Genomic DNA, 16,906 nt, shown 5'->3' with positions numbered 1-16,906 from the left:
TGGAATCCTAACTCGGCCATTTACTGGCTGTGTGATTCTGTGGGCAAGTCGCTCACACTTCCTGAGCCGCAGTGTAGTTACTCATCCATGAAATGGGGGTGGTAATAACATTACCTATCTTTTAGGTTGTTAGAGGATTAACTGCGACAGCTGTGTGCAGAGCGCCTGGAATATAGTAAGCATTCAAGAAATAATAGCTGTGATATTTGTGAAAGGAGGGGCATAAGGACAAATGCATATTAAAAGTAGGAAAAAGAAATCTTAATTTTCCTTGGTGCAAAAAAGGGAAAGAATCTTCTCCCTCTTGCTTTTCTTAGAGCATTTACCTTAGAGTACATGTAACTGTGAATTCTTTCTCTGCCCTTTTGAGAGATACATAAATCTTTTAAAAAGCTAAATAAGCCTCTTGCCAGTTTTACAACTCAGGAATGTCTTTCTCTAGGACCTGGGAACCGTCTGTTTGAAATGTAATCATTTAAAAAGATAGTGCTCCTGTCTCCCAGTTTGCAGAAGGGTAGGAAACTAACTTCAGCTGGTGTCCAGCTCCAAGTTGCAAACCTCCCTCCTCTCATAAAGCCATGAAAAATTTATTTTTCCTTTGGATAAATGCAATTAGCAAACCCAGGTGGCTACCCCATTTCCTAGCTATATTTAGGATGACCCCTGTGTGACCAATAGTGCTATCAAGTCCTCTTGCTTGAGGACTAGTTATTGTTTATCTTGAGAAAATGTGTGCAGTAAGTTGTGTAAAGCTTGGCTGTGTAAAAGGGTGTTTGCAAGCTCTTGAGTAGGTTGCCTGTGACTCGCATCACATTCTGGTTTAATTTTCATCCAATCATAAAACTGTTTCTTCCTCTTCTTCCCTTGTGGAGAGGTTTTCTAGACTGGTGGGAGATTTTTGTTTTGAATTACACTTCTGCAACAGGGGTTATTCTTTTCCAAGGTCTGTTCCCAATGTCGCATAGTTTTCTGTGACTCCCTTGGTAACCCTGGCCACTGTGGCCTAGTAGTCATTTTTCAAGTCACCACTAGGATAGCAGCTCTTTGAGGATGGACTGAGCCTAGTCATTTTTGAACCCCTGCTGCCAGCACAGCGCCTAGATACTAGGTGAGGGCTGGTTGAATGAAGGAATTAAGGAAGGAAGAAACAAACGATTCTGAGGAGTATCACTGCCCGCCCCCCCCCCCCACCGACTGCTAGGGCTTTGAAAAGAAAAAGAATAGAGATTCAGGCACACTTAACAGTTTCTCAAAACCAAACCAAACCAAACCACACCATAAACTAGTTTAAGAGACTAAAATTATAGGAAACTAGTACAAAAGGCTAGTGGGCGGGGCTGGACAAAGCATTCGCTGGCCTTTAAAGTGGGAGACCCAGTCCACAGAGATTGAGGGGATGGGGGAGTGGTGCTGGGGGCCAGAGATAGGGGAGACTGGGAGCCTTTCTGCCTTTCCTGGGACTGGCTGGTTTTTCAGTGATGAGTGTACTGACCTTCTCCTCTGGATGACCCAGGCTTATCAAGAAGTAGGCCCAGGTGGGGAGTCCCAGGAAGCCTTAGAAGCCCCCGAGCCCCTCCACCCCACTAACCTGGAGCCCCTGCAGGAGAGGGAAGTCAAGCAGAGGCCCAAAGATACAGTCGTCCTCTGGGTTTGGAACTAGGGGCTCTGGGGTCCCCAGGGGGCTGGTCTGGAACCAGAGGTTCTCATAGGACTTGGGGCTGGGGGTGAGGCCCCCCAAGAGGGGCTGAGTGGAGTCACAGCGGAGGTAGTGCCCTGGCCCTGGGTCTGTGGGGCTGCCCAGCACCTGTACGTAAAGGACTTGGTCACTGGTGCCAGACTGGGACTGGGACTGGGTGGAAGGTACTCTTGGGTCCCCCTGGAGCACATAGGCCTGGACCAGAGTGGGGAGACTGCAGGTCCCTGAGCTGTCATTGGACTCCCAGGGCCCTGGCTTCTTCTCTTCCTCCTCCAGCACTGTGATCTTGGTGATGGGTGGCATGCCAGGGTCCCGTAGGCTGGGCAGCTGGAAGGTATCCTGCATAGAAAGATGTGGGGTGAGGGTCTGGTTCATTTCAGATGCCTGCCCTAGCCACTGTCCCTTCCTGAGTTGGGGCAGTTGTGGGGCATTCTTGCTGCTCTTTGCTGGAACTCAAAGGGTTACTCAAAGGATGCAAAGCATCTCATTTGTTCTGACATGCTAAGTGCTGTTCAGACTTAGCCTGGTGAATCTCCCGAACAATTCTGGGTAGGATTAGTCCCATTTCACAGTGAAGTCATGAAGGCTTTGAAATAAGTAGAGCTGGGATTCAAACTCAGGTCTGCTTTGCTCCAAAGGGAGGTGAGGTGATGGGAAGGCCTGAGTACTCATCCTGAGAAGGGTATCCCTTCACTTTGAGCCTAGGCCAATACCCTCAGACCCATCTCCCTCTCCCTCCAGTGTTCTCACCTCTGCCATGATGGTAGGCACCCAGGAGCCTAGGCTGCTGTGTGCTGGGTCTGGGACACTTGGCCAGAGGGCATTCTTCCTGCTGGAGAAGAGGGCAGGTGAAGGCTGGGTCAGGCATGCCCTCCTGTCTTTCCGTCCTTTCTCCCACCTACTCCCAGCAGCTGAAGGGATGGCCCCTTGCAGTGAGGAGAAGATGAAGGGCCTGACTCCCAGACCTGGGCCCTGAGGCCTGGCAAGGCTGGGAGGAACTCAGACTGGCTCACTCAGGCCTGCAGTTCCCTGCAGGCAGGAGTAGCTAGGTGTCAGGTCTCTCCAAAAAAAACTCACCTCGGTCTGCAGCAGAGCTGGGCAGCCCCACAGAGGCAGATGAACAAGACCAGGAGACCTAACAGGCCCAGGAGGATGTGCAGCTCAGACTCCTCTGGGGTGAGGAAGAAGTCAGAAGAGGTTAGAGTGCATGCAGGTAGGACTGGGCCTCCTGCCTCAGACTGGGATCCAAGGGTAGAGCTGGGTTTCCTCCCTCAAACCAGGGGATCCAGGCAAGGCCTGTCTACTTTCAAATGAAGATCCTCTGGATGAAGCACCCTCCCAACAGCCTTGTCTGGCCAGCCCTCTTCTCCTCTTACCTAGGGCCAATGTCATCAGGGTGAGGCTTGTACTGTTGATGGTCCACGCCTGGCTGGCAGCCATGAGGTAGACATGGTACAGGCTGGCAGGCTCCAGGCCACGGAGGACAAAGCTATGGGAGGAGGCATTCAGGACAGTGGCTGGGAGTAGAGGAGAATGGTCAGCCTGGACCTGGATGCTGAGGCTCCCCAACAACCTCTCCGGGCCTTCTGGGGCTGTGGGTCACTGAGGATAGACTTACAGAAGGACTGGTCCTGAGCATTGTTCCAGAAGATGGTGTAGTGGGTCAGGGGGCTCTTCCCCAGCTCAGGGGCCTCAGGCACCCACTCCAGCTGGGCCCAAGTCTTGCCAATGTGCCTGAGATGCAACTCTGGGCCATGGGAGGGGGCTGCCGGAAGAGAGAGGTACAGGGGCTGACAGGGAGCGGGCTGGGTGGAGCCCCAGGTGGACTTCTTGTGGCTCCCCAGACCCAAGAATTGGGACATATTGCAGGGGTGGGCGATTTAAGAGAGCATGGGGGACTCCTGTCCAAGCCTTATCTTCCCAGGAACTTTCACTGAATCCCATCAGCTGTGAGTAAGGGACTGAGCTGGGATTTGAACCTGCTTCTCTTTGGCTGCAAAGCCTCGCTACCTGATTTCTGCCAGGCCTGATTTTATTTCGTTTACTGTTTGATTTCTGCCACTCACTCTCTGCATATGCCAGGCCCTCTGTCTAATTTCTATCACATGGGATGCCTGATTGCTGTCAGGACAATTGATCAATTTTTGCCAGACTTGCTTCCTGAATTTCTGAGCTCACTGCCCAATTTCTATTACCCTACCACCTGATTTCTTTCCAGCTGCAGGGGTCCAGCATAAACCAGGGGTAATCTTAGGACTGGGAGAGACCCTCTTCTGGGTTAGAGGCAGGGGAGGAAGGGAGTGTTCCCTCACATTCCTGATTTTGGGGGCCTAGACAGGCCTTGAGAGACAGGAGGGGATTCTGAGAAGGGGCCTGGTGGCTGACGAACCCATCTCTTGGGAGTAGGCATAGATGTGCTGGGAGGGTCCCTTGGTGTCCTGGTACAGGGGGGTCACAGTGATCTCGTAGAGCTGAAAGGGCCTGATGTTCTCTGTAGAGAGAAAATGGGGTCGACACCCTAGTTCAGGGCTAGCCTCTGATGAGGGTCAGGGGCTAACCTCAGACCAGGGATAACCTGGGCCTCATACTGCAGGGTGAGCCATTTGGCAGGGGTAAGGGGCAAAAAGTGAAAGAGAGAGCTAGAAAGGTGGCAGAATCAGGGCCGTAGAAAGAGAGGATCCAGTTAGACTGTAGGAAGGTCTTCCTGATTCTGAGGATGTGAGATGAGGACAGTGTAGGATCAGGAAAGACTAGGGGATCTGCTTCTTTGGGGTGGATCAGCTCACCCCTTGCCTACTGTCAGTCGAGTAAAGTGCCTCCCCCTGACCCCCAAGCCCTGCCCACCTGCCCAGCCCCCAGGCCTGCCTCACCCTGCAGCAGGGTCCCTGCAATGCTTCCATTGTGCTCCATCCTCCAGGCCTTCTGGCTGCTGCTGGGGCTGGGCGGAGCGAGGCCCCACTCAATCACATAGCCCCGAGGCTGAGGGCTGGGGGGCTCCCAGCCCACCCAGATGCTGTGAGGGTCTCGGGCCACAGTATGGAGTCTTGCCAGGGGTGGGCCTGGAAAGAGTAAGAGATGAACGCATGAAAATGAAAATAATGCAGGCCTGGAAGCCAGAAGCCTGGGTTCAAGTCCACCAGTGGCTACTTACAAGCTGGGTGACCTTGGGTAAGTCAACATCTGAGCCTCAATTTCCTTATCTGTAAGGTGGAAATGGTGATAAAAGTTTCTACCTCATAGGGTCGTGGTGCAGATTAAATGAGTTGGTACATGGTGGGAGGGTATAGCTCCAGCAGTAGAGTGCATGCTTAGCATGCATGAGGTCCTGGGTTCAATCCCCGGTACCTCCTCTAAAAATAAATAAATAAACCTAATTACCTCCCCCCAACCAAAGAAAGAAAAATTAAATGAAATGAAACAGGCCTGGCCTCGAGTAGTGCTTGGTCATGCTGAAAGCTACCACTGTGTGGGGCTTGGTATGTGTTAATTCACTGAGTTGGCTGGCAGTCCCACTGCATGGCACTACTACTGTCCCCCATTTATCAATGAGAAAACGGAGACACAGAGAGGTTAAGTGACTTGCCTAAAGTCACGTGGCTGGTAAGTGGGAATATTAGCTATTGTTACTGTTAGTCTCTTTGTGATCCATGATCAGGGGCACCTGATTCCCTGAGAATGAGCCAATTAACTCAGGGACTGTGTTCTAGCTGGAAAAACTTAAGGGTTTCTCTCTTGTTTCCTTGGCATAATGGACTTGTGTGTGTGTGTGTGTGTGTGTGTGTGTGTGTACAGGCACCACTACCAGCTTAACCTGGTTCTGGCTAATGATAATAATAATAGCTAACATATAGGGAATGGTTACTTCGCACCAGGCACACATCTTCACTCATACAATCTCAATAGCGATGCTTTGAGGTAGGCACTGTATCATCCCCATTTGCTAGATGAGTAAACTGAGGCCAGAGAGGTTAAGTAACTTGCCCAGGGTCACAGTTAGCACGTGACAGGACTAGATTTGAACACAGGCAGTCTAGCCTCTGAATTTACATGCTTAACCACCACGCTCTTCTAGCTGCCTGCCCCCTTTACCTCTGCTTTCCAAGAAGACCACTGGGGTGGGACGAGAGGTCCCGGCTGTGTTATAGGCTTCAAGGACCACCCCCCGGGCTTCTGAAGGCAATTGGAAGGTGCAGTTTAGCTCCGTGGTGTTGCAGAGGGGTGGGTCTGCCCCAGTCTGGTCTGAGTGTCTCCAGGAGACCAGGTACCCTTGAATCTGCCCACTGTCTTTCTCCAGGGGCATTGGCTGTGGTGGGCAGAGGAGGAAAAGGTAAGGGGATGTACAGCCATGAGTCAGGGAGAACTTCTAGATGGGGTGGACATGTCCCAGGAACAGACCCCTGGGCTGGGAGCCAGCCCTCCTCCCTCCCTCCTTTCTCCCCTCTGTTCCCCTGGGCTGGGTCCTAGGAGGGAGGGAAGGGAGAAGCAAGTGGGTGTATGCAGCAGGCATGTAACTGAGTCCTGCATTGTAGTCTGTCCAGAAGGACACTCCCAGCTTCCTAGACACAGGCAAAGTACGTACAAATCACATACAAATGCATCCAAGCCTCCCAGCCCTGTTGGAGTCCTGAGCCCCAGCTCGCAGGGTCTGTCAGGGGTGGAGGGATGGCCTTCAGAGGGCATCACCTTCCAGAACAGCTGCACGTCCACTGTCCTGGGGCCCAGCTGCCTCTGCCGCCACCATGTGTCCAGTCTGACAATAGGGGCTGTGGATGGTGTAAGAAGAAGATCAGGGAGGGCCCTGGAGGCCAGACTGGGTCCTGATGGCTGCTCCCAATCCCTCATCACCCACTTACCCCGTTGTGTGGTGATCAGCTCCAGGCTGGGGCTCCAGTCACTCCAGTGGCCAGGCAGGCGCCAGCGGGTGCAACGCATCTGCAGGGTGTAGGCTGTGGATGGGAGGAGCCCGCAGAGCTCATACCGGAGAGTCCTGGAGGGTAGGGCACCCACCTGGTGGGAGGTGGAGCGTGGCTGTGAGCCTGGATCCCTCTGCCCTTCAAGGCCAGCTCAACTTACCCTCCCCTCCACCCCAGGCTCCTGAGGATGTCCTCCACCTCACCAGGTCCCAGCTGGCTTCTCCAAGCTGTGGCTGGTGGCGCAGCTCACACTTCTGTTCAATATGCAGGCTTGGCTTCCATGTCTCCCAGCGCAGCCTCAGGCAGCCTGGCTGGAGCGGGGGCACCTCAGGGCTGGGCTCCAGGGCCCACAGTGTGGGAGGCTCCAGTTTCACTGCGAGGAGAGGGGTTGTCAGGCACTGTCTCTGCACCATCCCATTAGGGCTCTACCCTAGCTCCCGCTTGTCTCCCTGTCTGTGGTTCCATTTTCCTCCCTGGGTCTCCATTCATGGGATCTCTGTGCCTTTCTCTCTCTGTGTCTCTTCTCTGTGTCCTCATGTTTCTGATCTGTCTCTGTATGTGTGTCTGTTTCTCTCTCCTTTTTGTACTCTTGCCCCAGGGCCTTTGCATTGGTTGTTCCCTCTGCCTGGAGCACTTCCCCTCCAGATATCCAGTGGCTTGCTCCCTCATTTCCTTCAAAGATCTCTTCAAATGTCCTGTTCTCAGTGAGGCCTTCCCTGACCACCTTCCTGAAATAGCAACCACCCCCAACCCCGCACCCTCCCTCCCCACAGCTCTCCCTGTCCAGTCCCTGCTTAATTTCCTCATTGGGCTTATTATGTGACGTTCTATTGTATTTATCTTTCCCCCTAGAATATAACATTCTGGGCAAGAGTTTTGCTGTTCACTGCTGTGTCCCCAGCATCTAGAACAGTACCTAGCGCATAGTGGGCACGTCAGGAAATTTGCTGAAAGAGCAAATGAGTGTGTCTCCTTGCCTCTGTGCGTTTCTTCCATGTCCCTGTCTGTCTCCTTAGCTCTGTCTGCAGCTGCATCCCACTTTGTTTTTCCCTCTTCTCTTCCTCTACTCTAGTTATTCTGGCATCTGCTTGTCTGTCTCTGTTTTGCTCCCTGTGATTCTCTGGATCTGCCCATTGTGGGGGCCCCTCCACTCCCCCACTCCCAGCGTCACCCACCAACATCCATGGGGACAAGGCACAGCTTCTGGGACACGCTGGTCCCCAGTGCATTCTTGGCCTCAACCCAGATGCCCAGATTCTGGTACAGCTGCAGGTGTTTGCGTGGGATGGAGCAGTGGCTCTGCCCGTCCTCTGGCACGCAGTCAGGGATGGAGTCCTCCTGGGTCTGGCAGTTACCCCGGCTCCTGCCAAAAGGCCAAGCTTGGGTGTCCAGTGGGGAAAGAAACTCTCTCCTATCTTTGCCTCTGGCTCCCCCACCCCCACAGTCCTACCCACGCTCCGCCCCAGGACCCAAAGGAATGGAGCTGGAGTAGAGACCCCTACTTACTTGAAGCTCTTTAGGGTGAAGTTGGTGGGCAGGTGGGTGTCAGGTCCTGGCTCCCACTGGCAGATGAGGCTGTTGGTGGTGAGGTTCATGAGGCAGGACACGTTGTGGGGTGTGGCGGGAGGGTCTGTATAGGGTGGGGAGAGTGAGGGCTTCAGGTAGGACCCCATGGAAGGCTCCCACTGGGACCAGTTGGCCTTTTTTCCTTGCTCTGGATCATTCTCTTTGGGGTCACCTTGTCCCCATGCAGGGTGACCCCGGAGGGGCAGCCCTGGGGGAAACCAAGCTACAGGCCTGAACCAGGACAAACAACAAAGCCTCCAACCCTCTCAACTCTGCTCGCTTTGACAATGATGCTGTAGTATATCTGGGTTTTCATCCTGGTTCTACCATGCATTAGTTGTGTGATCTTGAAGTCACTTAACTGCTCTGTGCCTCAGTTTCCTCATCTGTAGAATGGAGGTCTTGGTAATAGCCCTACTCCTTGGGTTATTGTGAGGGTTGAATGACTTACTATGTATACAGTGCTCAGAGCAGTGCCTGGCACATAGTAAATGCTCTGTGTTAGCTTTTACTATTATTGATTCTTTTTTTGTTTGTTTGTTTCTCTTTTTTTTTCTGTCTCTTTTTTCTTTTCTTTTTATTCATTTTATGTTACTATTATTGATTCTTAAACAAGAAACTTTGTCTTTCATTTTTGTGTGTGTGGAGGGGGGAGGGAGGTAATTAGGTTTATTTATTTATTTTTCAGAGGAGGTACTGGGGATTAAACAGGACCTCGTGCATGCTAAGCATGCGCTCTAGCAATTGAGCTATACCCTACCCCGGTCTTTCTTTGTTTTTAATTATGCATTGGCTTGGCACAAATCCATCCTCTTGATTTGAGCAAAAGGCTAAGACTGGGGTGGGGGAGAAGCTGGATGCAAGCTCAGCTCGTAGAGAATGTTCTCCCTGGATATCCCCTCCTATGGTTGGGAAGTTGGGCTTACTCAGTAGCCAAACAGAGTATTCTGGTTTTGGAGTCACATTGCCTGATATCAGTCTTGGCTCCATCCTTATTAGTTTGTGACCTTTAGCATGTCACTTACCCTCCCTAGCCTCAGTTTCGTCACCTGCAAAATGGGGCTAAATAACACTACCCACCAGCAGGTAAGATTATGTGATATCTTGCTTATAAAGTGCTTATTGAGCAAGAGTTCAAGAAATAATAGCTCTTATTCTTATTGGCAGGAGGGAAGAGGCAGAGTGGGTGGATGGCTGCAGGAACTTACAGCCTGCCTGCAGCTTGGCCTGGTCCAGGATCTGCAGGCTGTTGCCCCAGCGCAGGCAGCAGGAGAGAAGGGCCTGAGAATAGTTGAGGTGGGGCAAGGTGATGGTGGACAGCTGGGTCCCATTCGGCAGGTGCTGCTGCCTCCCCCCAGGTTGAAGCTCTGCTTCCAGTTTCCATAGAATCTGTGGCTCGGGGCCCAGGTGGCTGCAGTTCTGGCTGATGACGCAGGAGGCCGTTATGGGATCCCCCAAGCGGACGATGGGGGCTGAGAGGCTGATGTGCCCGCACTCCTCCAGGCCTGGGTGGGAGAGGATGGGCTGTAAGTGACGCCTCTGTCTGGTAGAGCTGGGTTCCTAGACTCAGTACTCCTAGACTCAGTGCCTTTACCTTCTTGCTTTATCCCAAGACATGGGCTGGAACGGGGTGAGTGTGTCTGGGGACCGTGAGAGGCTTTCAGGGGTGATGGAGATAGATTGCGGGTAAATGTTTATCCACTGGCTATACAGAGAGAAACAGATCCTGGTGTGTAGCATGGGCTGCTTTCCCTGGTAAATATTCCCACCATGGCTGATTTTCAGCTACCAGTGTGACATCACTGAATGTGAACTTGGGAAGAGATGTACGCAATCAGCTCTTACGAGCCATCTCCAGCACACCATCAGATAGACTAGTCCCCTCCACCTTCCCCGGCGATGGCGAAACAATGGTTAGAATGATAAGAACCCTACAGCCACAGCAATCTTTTCAGAACTCAGATCTGATTGTCACCCTATCCTGATCACGGCACTTCAACGGCACGTTAGTGCTCTGAAAGGCAGTACCATGTGATGGATGAGAGCCTGGTTGTTGTAGAAGGGAGGGGCAAGACAGGGATGGGGGATTAAGAGGTACAAACTACTATGATAAAATAAATTAGCTACGAGGATATATGGTACAACACAGGGAATATAGCAGATATTTTATAATAACTGTAAGTGGAATATAACCTTTAAAAATTATAAATCACTATGTTGTACCCCTGAAACACATAATACTGTATCTCAGCTACACCTCAATAAAAAATTATAATAACAGACAAAAAAAAAAAAGAGCATGGATGTTGGAATTGCCTAGATTTAGAGCCTGGTTCTAGGGCTTATTAATTATGTGACTTTGGTATGTGACTGAGACTTTCTGAGCCTCAGTTTTCTTATCTGTAAAATGGGGATAAAAAAGCCCCTACCTTGGTGTTGCTGGAAGAAGTAGATGTGAGAACACAGTTAAGGCACTTAGAACAGTGCCTGGCATAAGTATTTGTTGGGATAAAGACCCAGATCCTTCTCACAGTCCTTGTGGCTTGGCCCCTGCCTAACCCTCCCGGTTCCAGCTCAGACCGTGCTCTCTCAGCTCCACTCTCTCTGGCCTTCTTCCTATTTCTTTTTCTTTTTTTTTTAATCGGCGGTACTGGGGATTGAACCCAGGACCTCGTGCATGTTAAACATGCACTCTACCACTGAGCTATAACCACCCACCCCTTCTTGCTGTTTCTTAACAATGCCTCACTCCCTCCAACTGCTGGACCTTTGTCCCTGCTGTTCCTCCTGGAGGTGCCCCTTTTCCTCTCTCCTACCCTTCTTTCACCTGGTTAACATTTAGGTATCTTGTGGGGGAACCAGACCAGGTCCTGACCGACCAGACCGGGCCATGCCCTCTGAACTTTCCCGAAGTTCTTATTCTCCTTCATACCTATAGAGTCATGTGACTATGTGCTTGTCTGCCCTCCCTCCCCAGCTAGACCACAGGTTGTGTGAGGCCAGAGACCTCGGCTGTTTCACTCATGACTGTGTTCCCAGCACCTAGCACAGAGAGGCCCTTGGTGAATGTGTATGGGCTTAAGTATGAAGTAAGCACTGTACCTTGCCCACTATGCCTCCTCTCCTCTCGCACATGTTTTTCAGTCCATTTTCCTGATGGGGCTGCTGAGGCCTTAAGAGAAGGAGCAATTTGCCCAGGGCCACAGAGCCAGTTCATGGGGCTCCTATGGCTTCATAGACTCAGGATTTCTGACTGGAAGGAAACTTGCCAACTGTTTACTTCTAAACTCTACCTGATACTGAGCCCTCTACAGCAGGGCTAGGGCTGCCTATTTTTGTACGGCCTGCAAGCTAAGAACAATTTTTTATATTTGTAAAGAGTTAAAAGCAAACAAAACAAATAAGAACACACAACAAATGGTAAGAATGTAGTTTGGTGCAGACATTATGGAAAACAGTATGACGATTCCTTAAAAAACTAAAAATAGACTTACCATATGATCTAGCAATCCCACTCCTGAGCATATATCCGGAGAGAACTCTAATTTGAAAAGATATATGCACCCCAATGTTCATAGCAGCACTATTTACAATAGTCAAGATGTGGAAGCAACCTGAATGTCCATCAGTAGGTGACTGGATAAAGAAGTTGTGTTATATATATACAACAGAATACTACTAGACCATAAAAAATAAAATAATGCCATTTGCTGCAACATGGATGGACCTGGAGATCATCATTCTAAGTGAAAAGGCAGAAGGAGAAAGAAAAATACCACATGATATCATTTATGTGTGGAACATAAAAAAAAAGACACAAATGAACTTATTTACAAAACAGAAACAGACTTACAGACATAGAAAATAAACTTACGGTTACGGGGTGTGGGGAAGAGGGTGGGAAGGGATAAATTGGGAGTTCAAGATTTGCAGACACTAACTACTATATATAAAATAGATAAACAAGAAGTTTATACTGTATAGCACAGGGAACTATATTCAATATCCTGTAGTAACCTATAATGAAAAAGAATATGAAAAGGAACATATGTATGTATATGTATGACTGAAACATTATGCTGTACACAAGAAACTGACACATTGTAAACTGACTATATTTCAACTAAAAAAAAGAACATGCAACAGAGACTGTATGTGGCCTACACAGCTGAACATTACTGTGAGATGAAGTTTGTCGACCCCTGCTGTGCAGCATCCCTGTCAATACTGGCCTTGGCTTGCATATCCCTGGAGATGGTAGAGTTTCCATAATTGGAGAGCTCTACCTGAGATTCTTTATTTCAGGATTAAACCTGCCTCCTTCTGACTTCCACCCTGATCCCTTTGCTATCCATGAAGGCTGCACAGGGCTCAGAGGTGTCTTCTGACACCCCAGCAGAGACTTTCAGACAAGACCTGGGTACTCCTGGCCTTCTCTGGGCTGGCCACCACATCTGTAGCCCTGTCGGTTCTTTTGGCATGCTCTGGGAATTCCAGGAGAACTGTGGCCGTGCAGTGAAGTAACTCCCTCCTTCACCCACAGTTTCTTTCCCTGTAATTCCCCCTCACCCCTGGGCACACTCACTTCTGGGGAGCAGCAGGATGATCAGAGCAGCTTCAGCCAGGCTGCAGGTTCCCAGCCCCACCATAGTGCCAGCTTGGTGCTCACCTGGAGGCAGAGAGGACAGTTAAAGTCATGGGCTTTGGAATCAGAGCTGAGTTTAGTCCTTGCTTTCCCACACTGTGGCTTCAGCCAGGTTACTTGGCCTCTCTGAGCCTAGTTTCTTTGCAAAATAGAGGTAACAGCAGCCTATACTGCATAGGGTTTTGAGAAGAAGACACAAAATTATGCAAGTCAAGGGCTTCACACAGTGCCTGGCACAGAGGAAACAACTCTTTAAGTGATAGCCACTGACTGTTATATATGCCTTCTGGGAGAGAGCAGGGAAAGGAGCAGCAGGGAACAGCATTCTTCCCCCTTCCCTTCTGTCTTAGTTGGATTCCCCCCCATGAAGCAGAGCCTAAGATGAGGGCTTGCATGCAGGTAGTTTATTTTGGGATGATTCCAGAAACAGAGTGAGGGAGTGGGGAGAATGAAACCGGTAAGGAGAGAAAGCCAACACAAGGGTGCGTCATCAAGTCTGTCACTTATATGGACAACTGGGTCTCAGTCCTACTAGTATCTTCCAAGGAGTCATGCAAACATACCTCAGAACTGTCCACCCAAGGGACAATTCATCCCTTGGCTGGCAGAGAGGATGGGAACATTTATCTACCAACTCCTGTCCCCCATTGGTCAAGGGCCATTGCTTGGGGTGGTAACTCCCTGACACATCCCAGGTTGCACACACGTGCATAATAGGCAGGCTCTCCTGGGTGAGCCATGCTCAAAGGGTCAGAGACACTCCCTCGGGCAGAAAGGGACAACTCCACGGAGCAACTGAGGCAAGGGGCTGTCACGTTACAGCTGTGGGAAGCTGGCTTCTGCAGTGATGGCTGGACGGAAAGGTGGGCTGAGAGGATACCCCCAATTCTGGGCACAGACCTCTGGAGGCCTTCTAGGGCCAGGCATCCTGTGGTCAGGGTGACAGTGCCCAGCTGGAGGGAGCATTAGTTCTCGCTAATTAGTTCATTAGTTTGAGGAAGTATGTGAAGTTCTCTCTGCTGGGGTGGGCTTCCAGCCTAGTCCTCCACTCTGCTCCCACTGGGGTCTTGGGGCCAGACACCTGGTCTTCCAGCACTAACTGATGCTCTTGGTGACAGCTCAGTGGGGGTCGCTGACCAGCCTGCGTGTACATACATGAGCTCGTATGTGTAGGTGATGTCCCAGTAGATTCCCTGTGCTCAGAAGGAATTAAACTTCTCTCCCTCTAAGACAGAGGTGTGAATAAGAACTGCCCAGATACCAAGGCTGTTCCTGCCTGCAGGGGTCTTACTTTAAGACCCTGGTCTATCAATATATGTTGCTGTATCAGGGTACCAGGTGAATGCTAGCCCATAAGTCACCTTTTGGCAAATCAGGAAAAAAGCACCCTTTCCTCTGGACAAATGCAGTCCCACACTAGGACCTGGTAACTACAGAAGAGGCTGGATTTCAGTCTCTACTTGCTCCTCAGCTGGGCAGCTTTGTGTAGTAAGAAACCTGCACAACTGTTCAGAGCACCCCCGTCTACCACTCAGTGGTTGGCAACCTTCCTACAGCATGCCAGTTTGATTATCCACCACACACACTCATTGGGGAAGATTTAGCCTCCTTGGCCCAGATTTTGGGACTTTGATGCCCATCTTGATGCAGTTTTGATCATATCCCAGCCCTGCTGCCCTAGCAGGGGTCAGCTTCAGGCCCAGCCTGTATCCAGCGAGGTTCCACTTCATCCCTCTCTGTTGGCTCCTGTCCAGAGTGGACAACACAACCCCAAACCCTGAGAGGCCCAGGCATCCTCTCCCTGGGTTGTTGGTGGTTGGCACGTTTGGCCTCAATGCCTGGTCCCCAACGGCAGCCCTGGGCGCCCCCCCCCACCCTGGGTGAGTGGGATCTGGAACCTGGTGGAGCACCGTCTCACCCTCTAGGGGCGCAGCTCTGAGGCAGACCACCTGGTCTGAACCCTAGGTCTGCCACTTACCAGCTTGGTGACCGTGGGCAAGTTACTTCATCTTTCTGGGCCTCGGTTTCTCCATCTGTGAAAGAGGGATAACAGCAGTGCCCATCTCTCAGGGGTGTGGTGAGGGTGAAATGAGATGGTCCGTGATAGGAGCCCTTAGCCTGGAGCCTGTGCAGAGGAAGTGCTCGCTAACCGAGCTATTTTCACGTGCCAGAAAACGGGCCACAGCCTCTTGGGATCAGCATGGTTTAGTGCCTCCCTTCCCTGCTTGCAGGCTGCGTGGCCGCAGCCTCCTAAGACTGCCACTTTGCTTTGTCTGTGTCCCACTGCACGATTCAACCCCCTGTTTCTGGGTCCCCTTCTCCTTGGCCTCCAGTCTCCCCTTTGGCTCCAGCCACTGTGGCTTGTTCCCTGGACTCTTTCTGAGTCCTGGCATACAGCGCTGTCCCCTGGGGTCGTTGCAACCTACCCGCCCCCCCCCCCCGCCTTTTTCTTTCCCCTCCTTTCCCTCCCATCACACTCAGCCTTCTCCCCTCCGCCTTCTCCAGCTCACACCCTTCTCTCCCCTCTTCTTTCTACTCTCCTTCACGTGGAGATTCTTTCTATGGGAAGAGGGTTGAGGGGAGGAGCAGCTGGGAATGAACAAAGGGAGAGGACTTCCCAGATGTCGTTCAGAGAGAGAGAGAGAGACAGGTGGAAAGAGGAAGAAAGTGAGAAACACAGACCAAAACAATGGAGAGAGACTCATGGAGATAAAGACTAAGGCAGGAGAGATGTCAAGAGACTGAAGTAGAGCGAGGAAACAGCCCGAGAGACAAGGATGCTGATACACGGGCCGAGGCATGGGGAGGCCGAGAAGCAAAAGATACTCAAGTGACAAAGGGAACCGTGAGAGACAAAGAGTGAGGAACAGCGAGACTCTGAGACAGACAGAGGGGAGCTCAGAGCCAAGGCAAGCCAGAGAGGGGCTGAGGAGGAAAGAGAGACGGAGAGTGAGCGAGAGATGGAGACCAGGAGCGGTTGAGACACAGGTTCCGAGGGACAGAGATGCGGAGAGGAATGATGATTATGCCCTTCCCTGAGTCCAGCCCTTTCTTTGAGCCCAGCTCAGTGTCCCCAAAGAGATGTTTATCTGTTTGTGACTTCCCATGCATCCCCCACCCAAAAAAGTAGAAGCACCCTGGGAAAAGAGACTCCAGCGTCCAGGGCTCCTGGTTCCCAGGAACAAATCCCAAAGGCAGGAGCTCTGGCCCCAGGCGTAGGCCCCCGGCATACACACACTTGGCAGAACTGGGGCTGTGGGTGGTGCGGACCTGGGATTCCAGGGCCCCATCAAGCCCCAGGCCCAGCCCTCCCCGGGGCTCCCCTACTCACGCTGGAGCCTGTGGGTGGGCGCTCGCCAGGCCTCCCTGGTCTCTGCTCTCCTCTTCAGGGCAAGTTCCTGAAAACAGCCGCAGCCCAGCTTCTCTCCCCAGCCCTGTCGTTAATGGCTTGGCCTCTGACAGGCGCAGGGGCTGTGGATTGCAACACCTGCCCAGCCTCCTTCCCTCCTTTGCATTGTCGACCGAAGCTGGCACAGGCAGCCCCTTCCTCCCAGGAAGGAGCCTGGGAGGGAAGCTGGTGAGGCCCGGGCAGCCTTCCTGCCTCGGGGGTCTTAAAGGGGCTGAGGGATGTGGCAACGTTGTCCCCCTCCTCTGCCTCCGGATTTCCTGACCTTGAAGGTTTGATGCTGGCAGGGCCCAGGCTCCAACCCGGTTGGGTGCTATTCCCATGCCCTGGGGGGAGCATCACTGGGAGGCAAACCCTGGCTTGAAGGCTTGCTCAGTCCTAAGCCTCTTTTCGGCACTAGCCTCGGGGTGCTTCCCAGTATTCAGGGGGCTACAGGGAATTCTGTAACATGGTACCTTCCTCCCCGCTGCCCTCTTCACTGCATGTTCCCCACCACGGCCCAAAGGCCAGGCAGACAGAGAAATGGGGACTCTGGGAACAAGGCAAGGGGGTCACCTGTAAGGCTCGGTTCTTCATAGGCTTACTAGAAATTGGCAACGTTCACTCACAGTGGTTCTGCTTAACTGAATGTTTTTTCATTGAGTGAAGTAGACTATATTTTATATCCTCCACTTTCTGTA

General features: G+C 51.6%; 2 protein-coding genes across 22 annotated transcripts in view; one reads left to right on the top strand and one right to left on the bottom strand.

Moving 5' to 3' along the window:
- LOC107034401 (uncharacterized) overlaps positions 1 to 16,906 on the top strand; it is a 161,863-nt gene that overhangs the window by 11,828 nt on the left and 133,129 nt on the right. The window lies entirely within an intron of this gene.
- On the bottom strand, positions 1,239 to 16,259 carry CSF3R (colony stimulating factor 3 receptor). 4 transcript variants are annotated; one of them, XM_072974746.1, is made up of 17 exons: positions 16,152 to 16,259; positions 14,799 to 14,853; positions 12,761 to 12,844; positions 9,384 to 9,680; positions 8,116 to 8,239; positions 7,785 to 7,972; positions 6,813 to 6,982; positions 6,550 to 6,703; positions 6,287 to 6,459; positions 5,786 to 5,999; positions 4,567 to 4,755; positions 4,086 to 4,187; positions 3,315 to 3,461; positions 3,073 to 3,213; positions 2,774 to 2,867; positions 2,447 to 2,528; positions 1,239 to 2,035 (listed from the first exon to the last, which is right to left on the bottom strand). In XM_072974746.1, exons 3-17 carry the CDS (start codon positions 12,822 to 12,824, stop codon positions 1,556 to 1,558), a joined length of 2,619 nt encoding a protein of 872 aa, XP_072830847.1. In that variant the 5' UTR covers positions 12,825 to 12,844; positions 14,799 to 14,853; positions 16,152 to 16,259; the 3' UTR covers positions 1,239 to 1,555. The 4 variants fall into 4 exon arrangements, with proteins under 4 accessions (XP_072830847.1, XP_072830849.1, XP_072830850.1 ...); XM_072974748.1 differs by having other exon boundaries at positions 2,447 to 2,525; XM_072974749.1 differs by having other exon boundaries at positions 6,380 to 6,459.

Source organism: Vicugna pacos, chromosome 13 (assembly GCF_048564905.1).
Source record: "Vicugna pacos chromosome 13, VicPac4, whole genome shotgun sequence".
In the NCBI taxonomy this organism is placed as follows: domain Eukaryota; kingdom Metazoa; phylum Chordata; class Mammalia; order Artiodactyla; family Camelidae; genus Vicugna; species Vicugna pacos.
The sequence above is the reverse complement of the archived record's forward strand: the minus strand, read 5'-3'. Positions and strand labels throughout refer to the sequence as shown.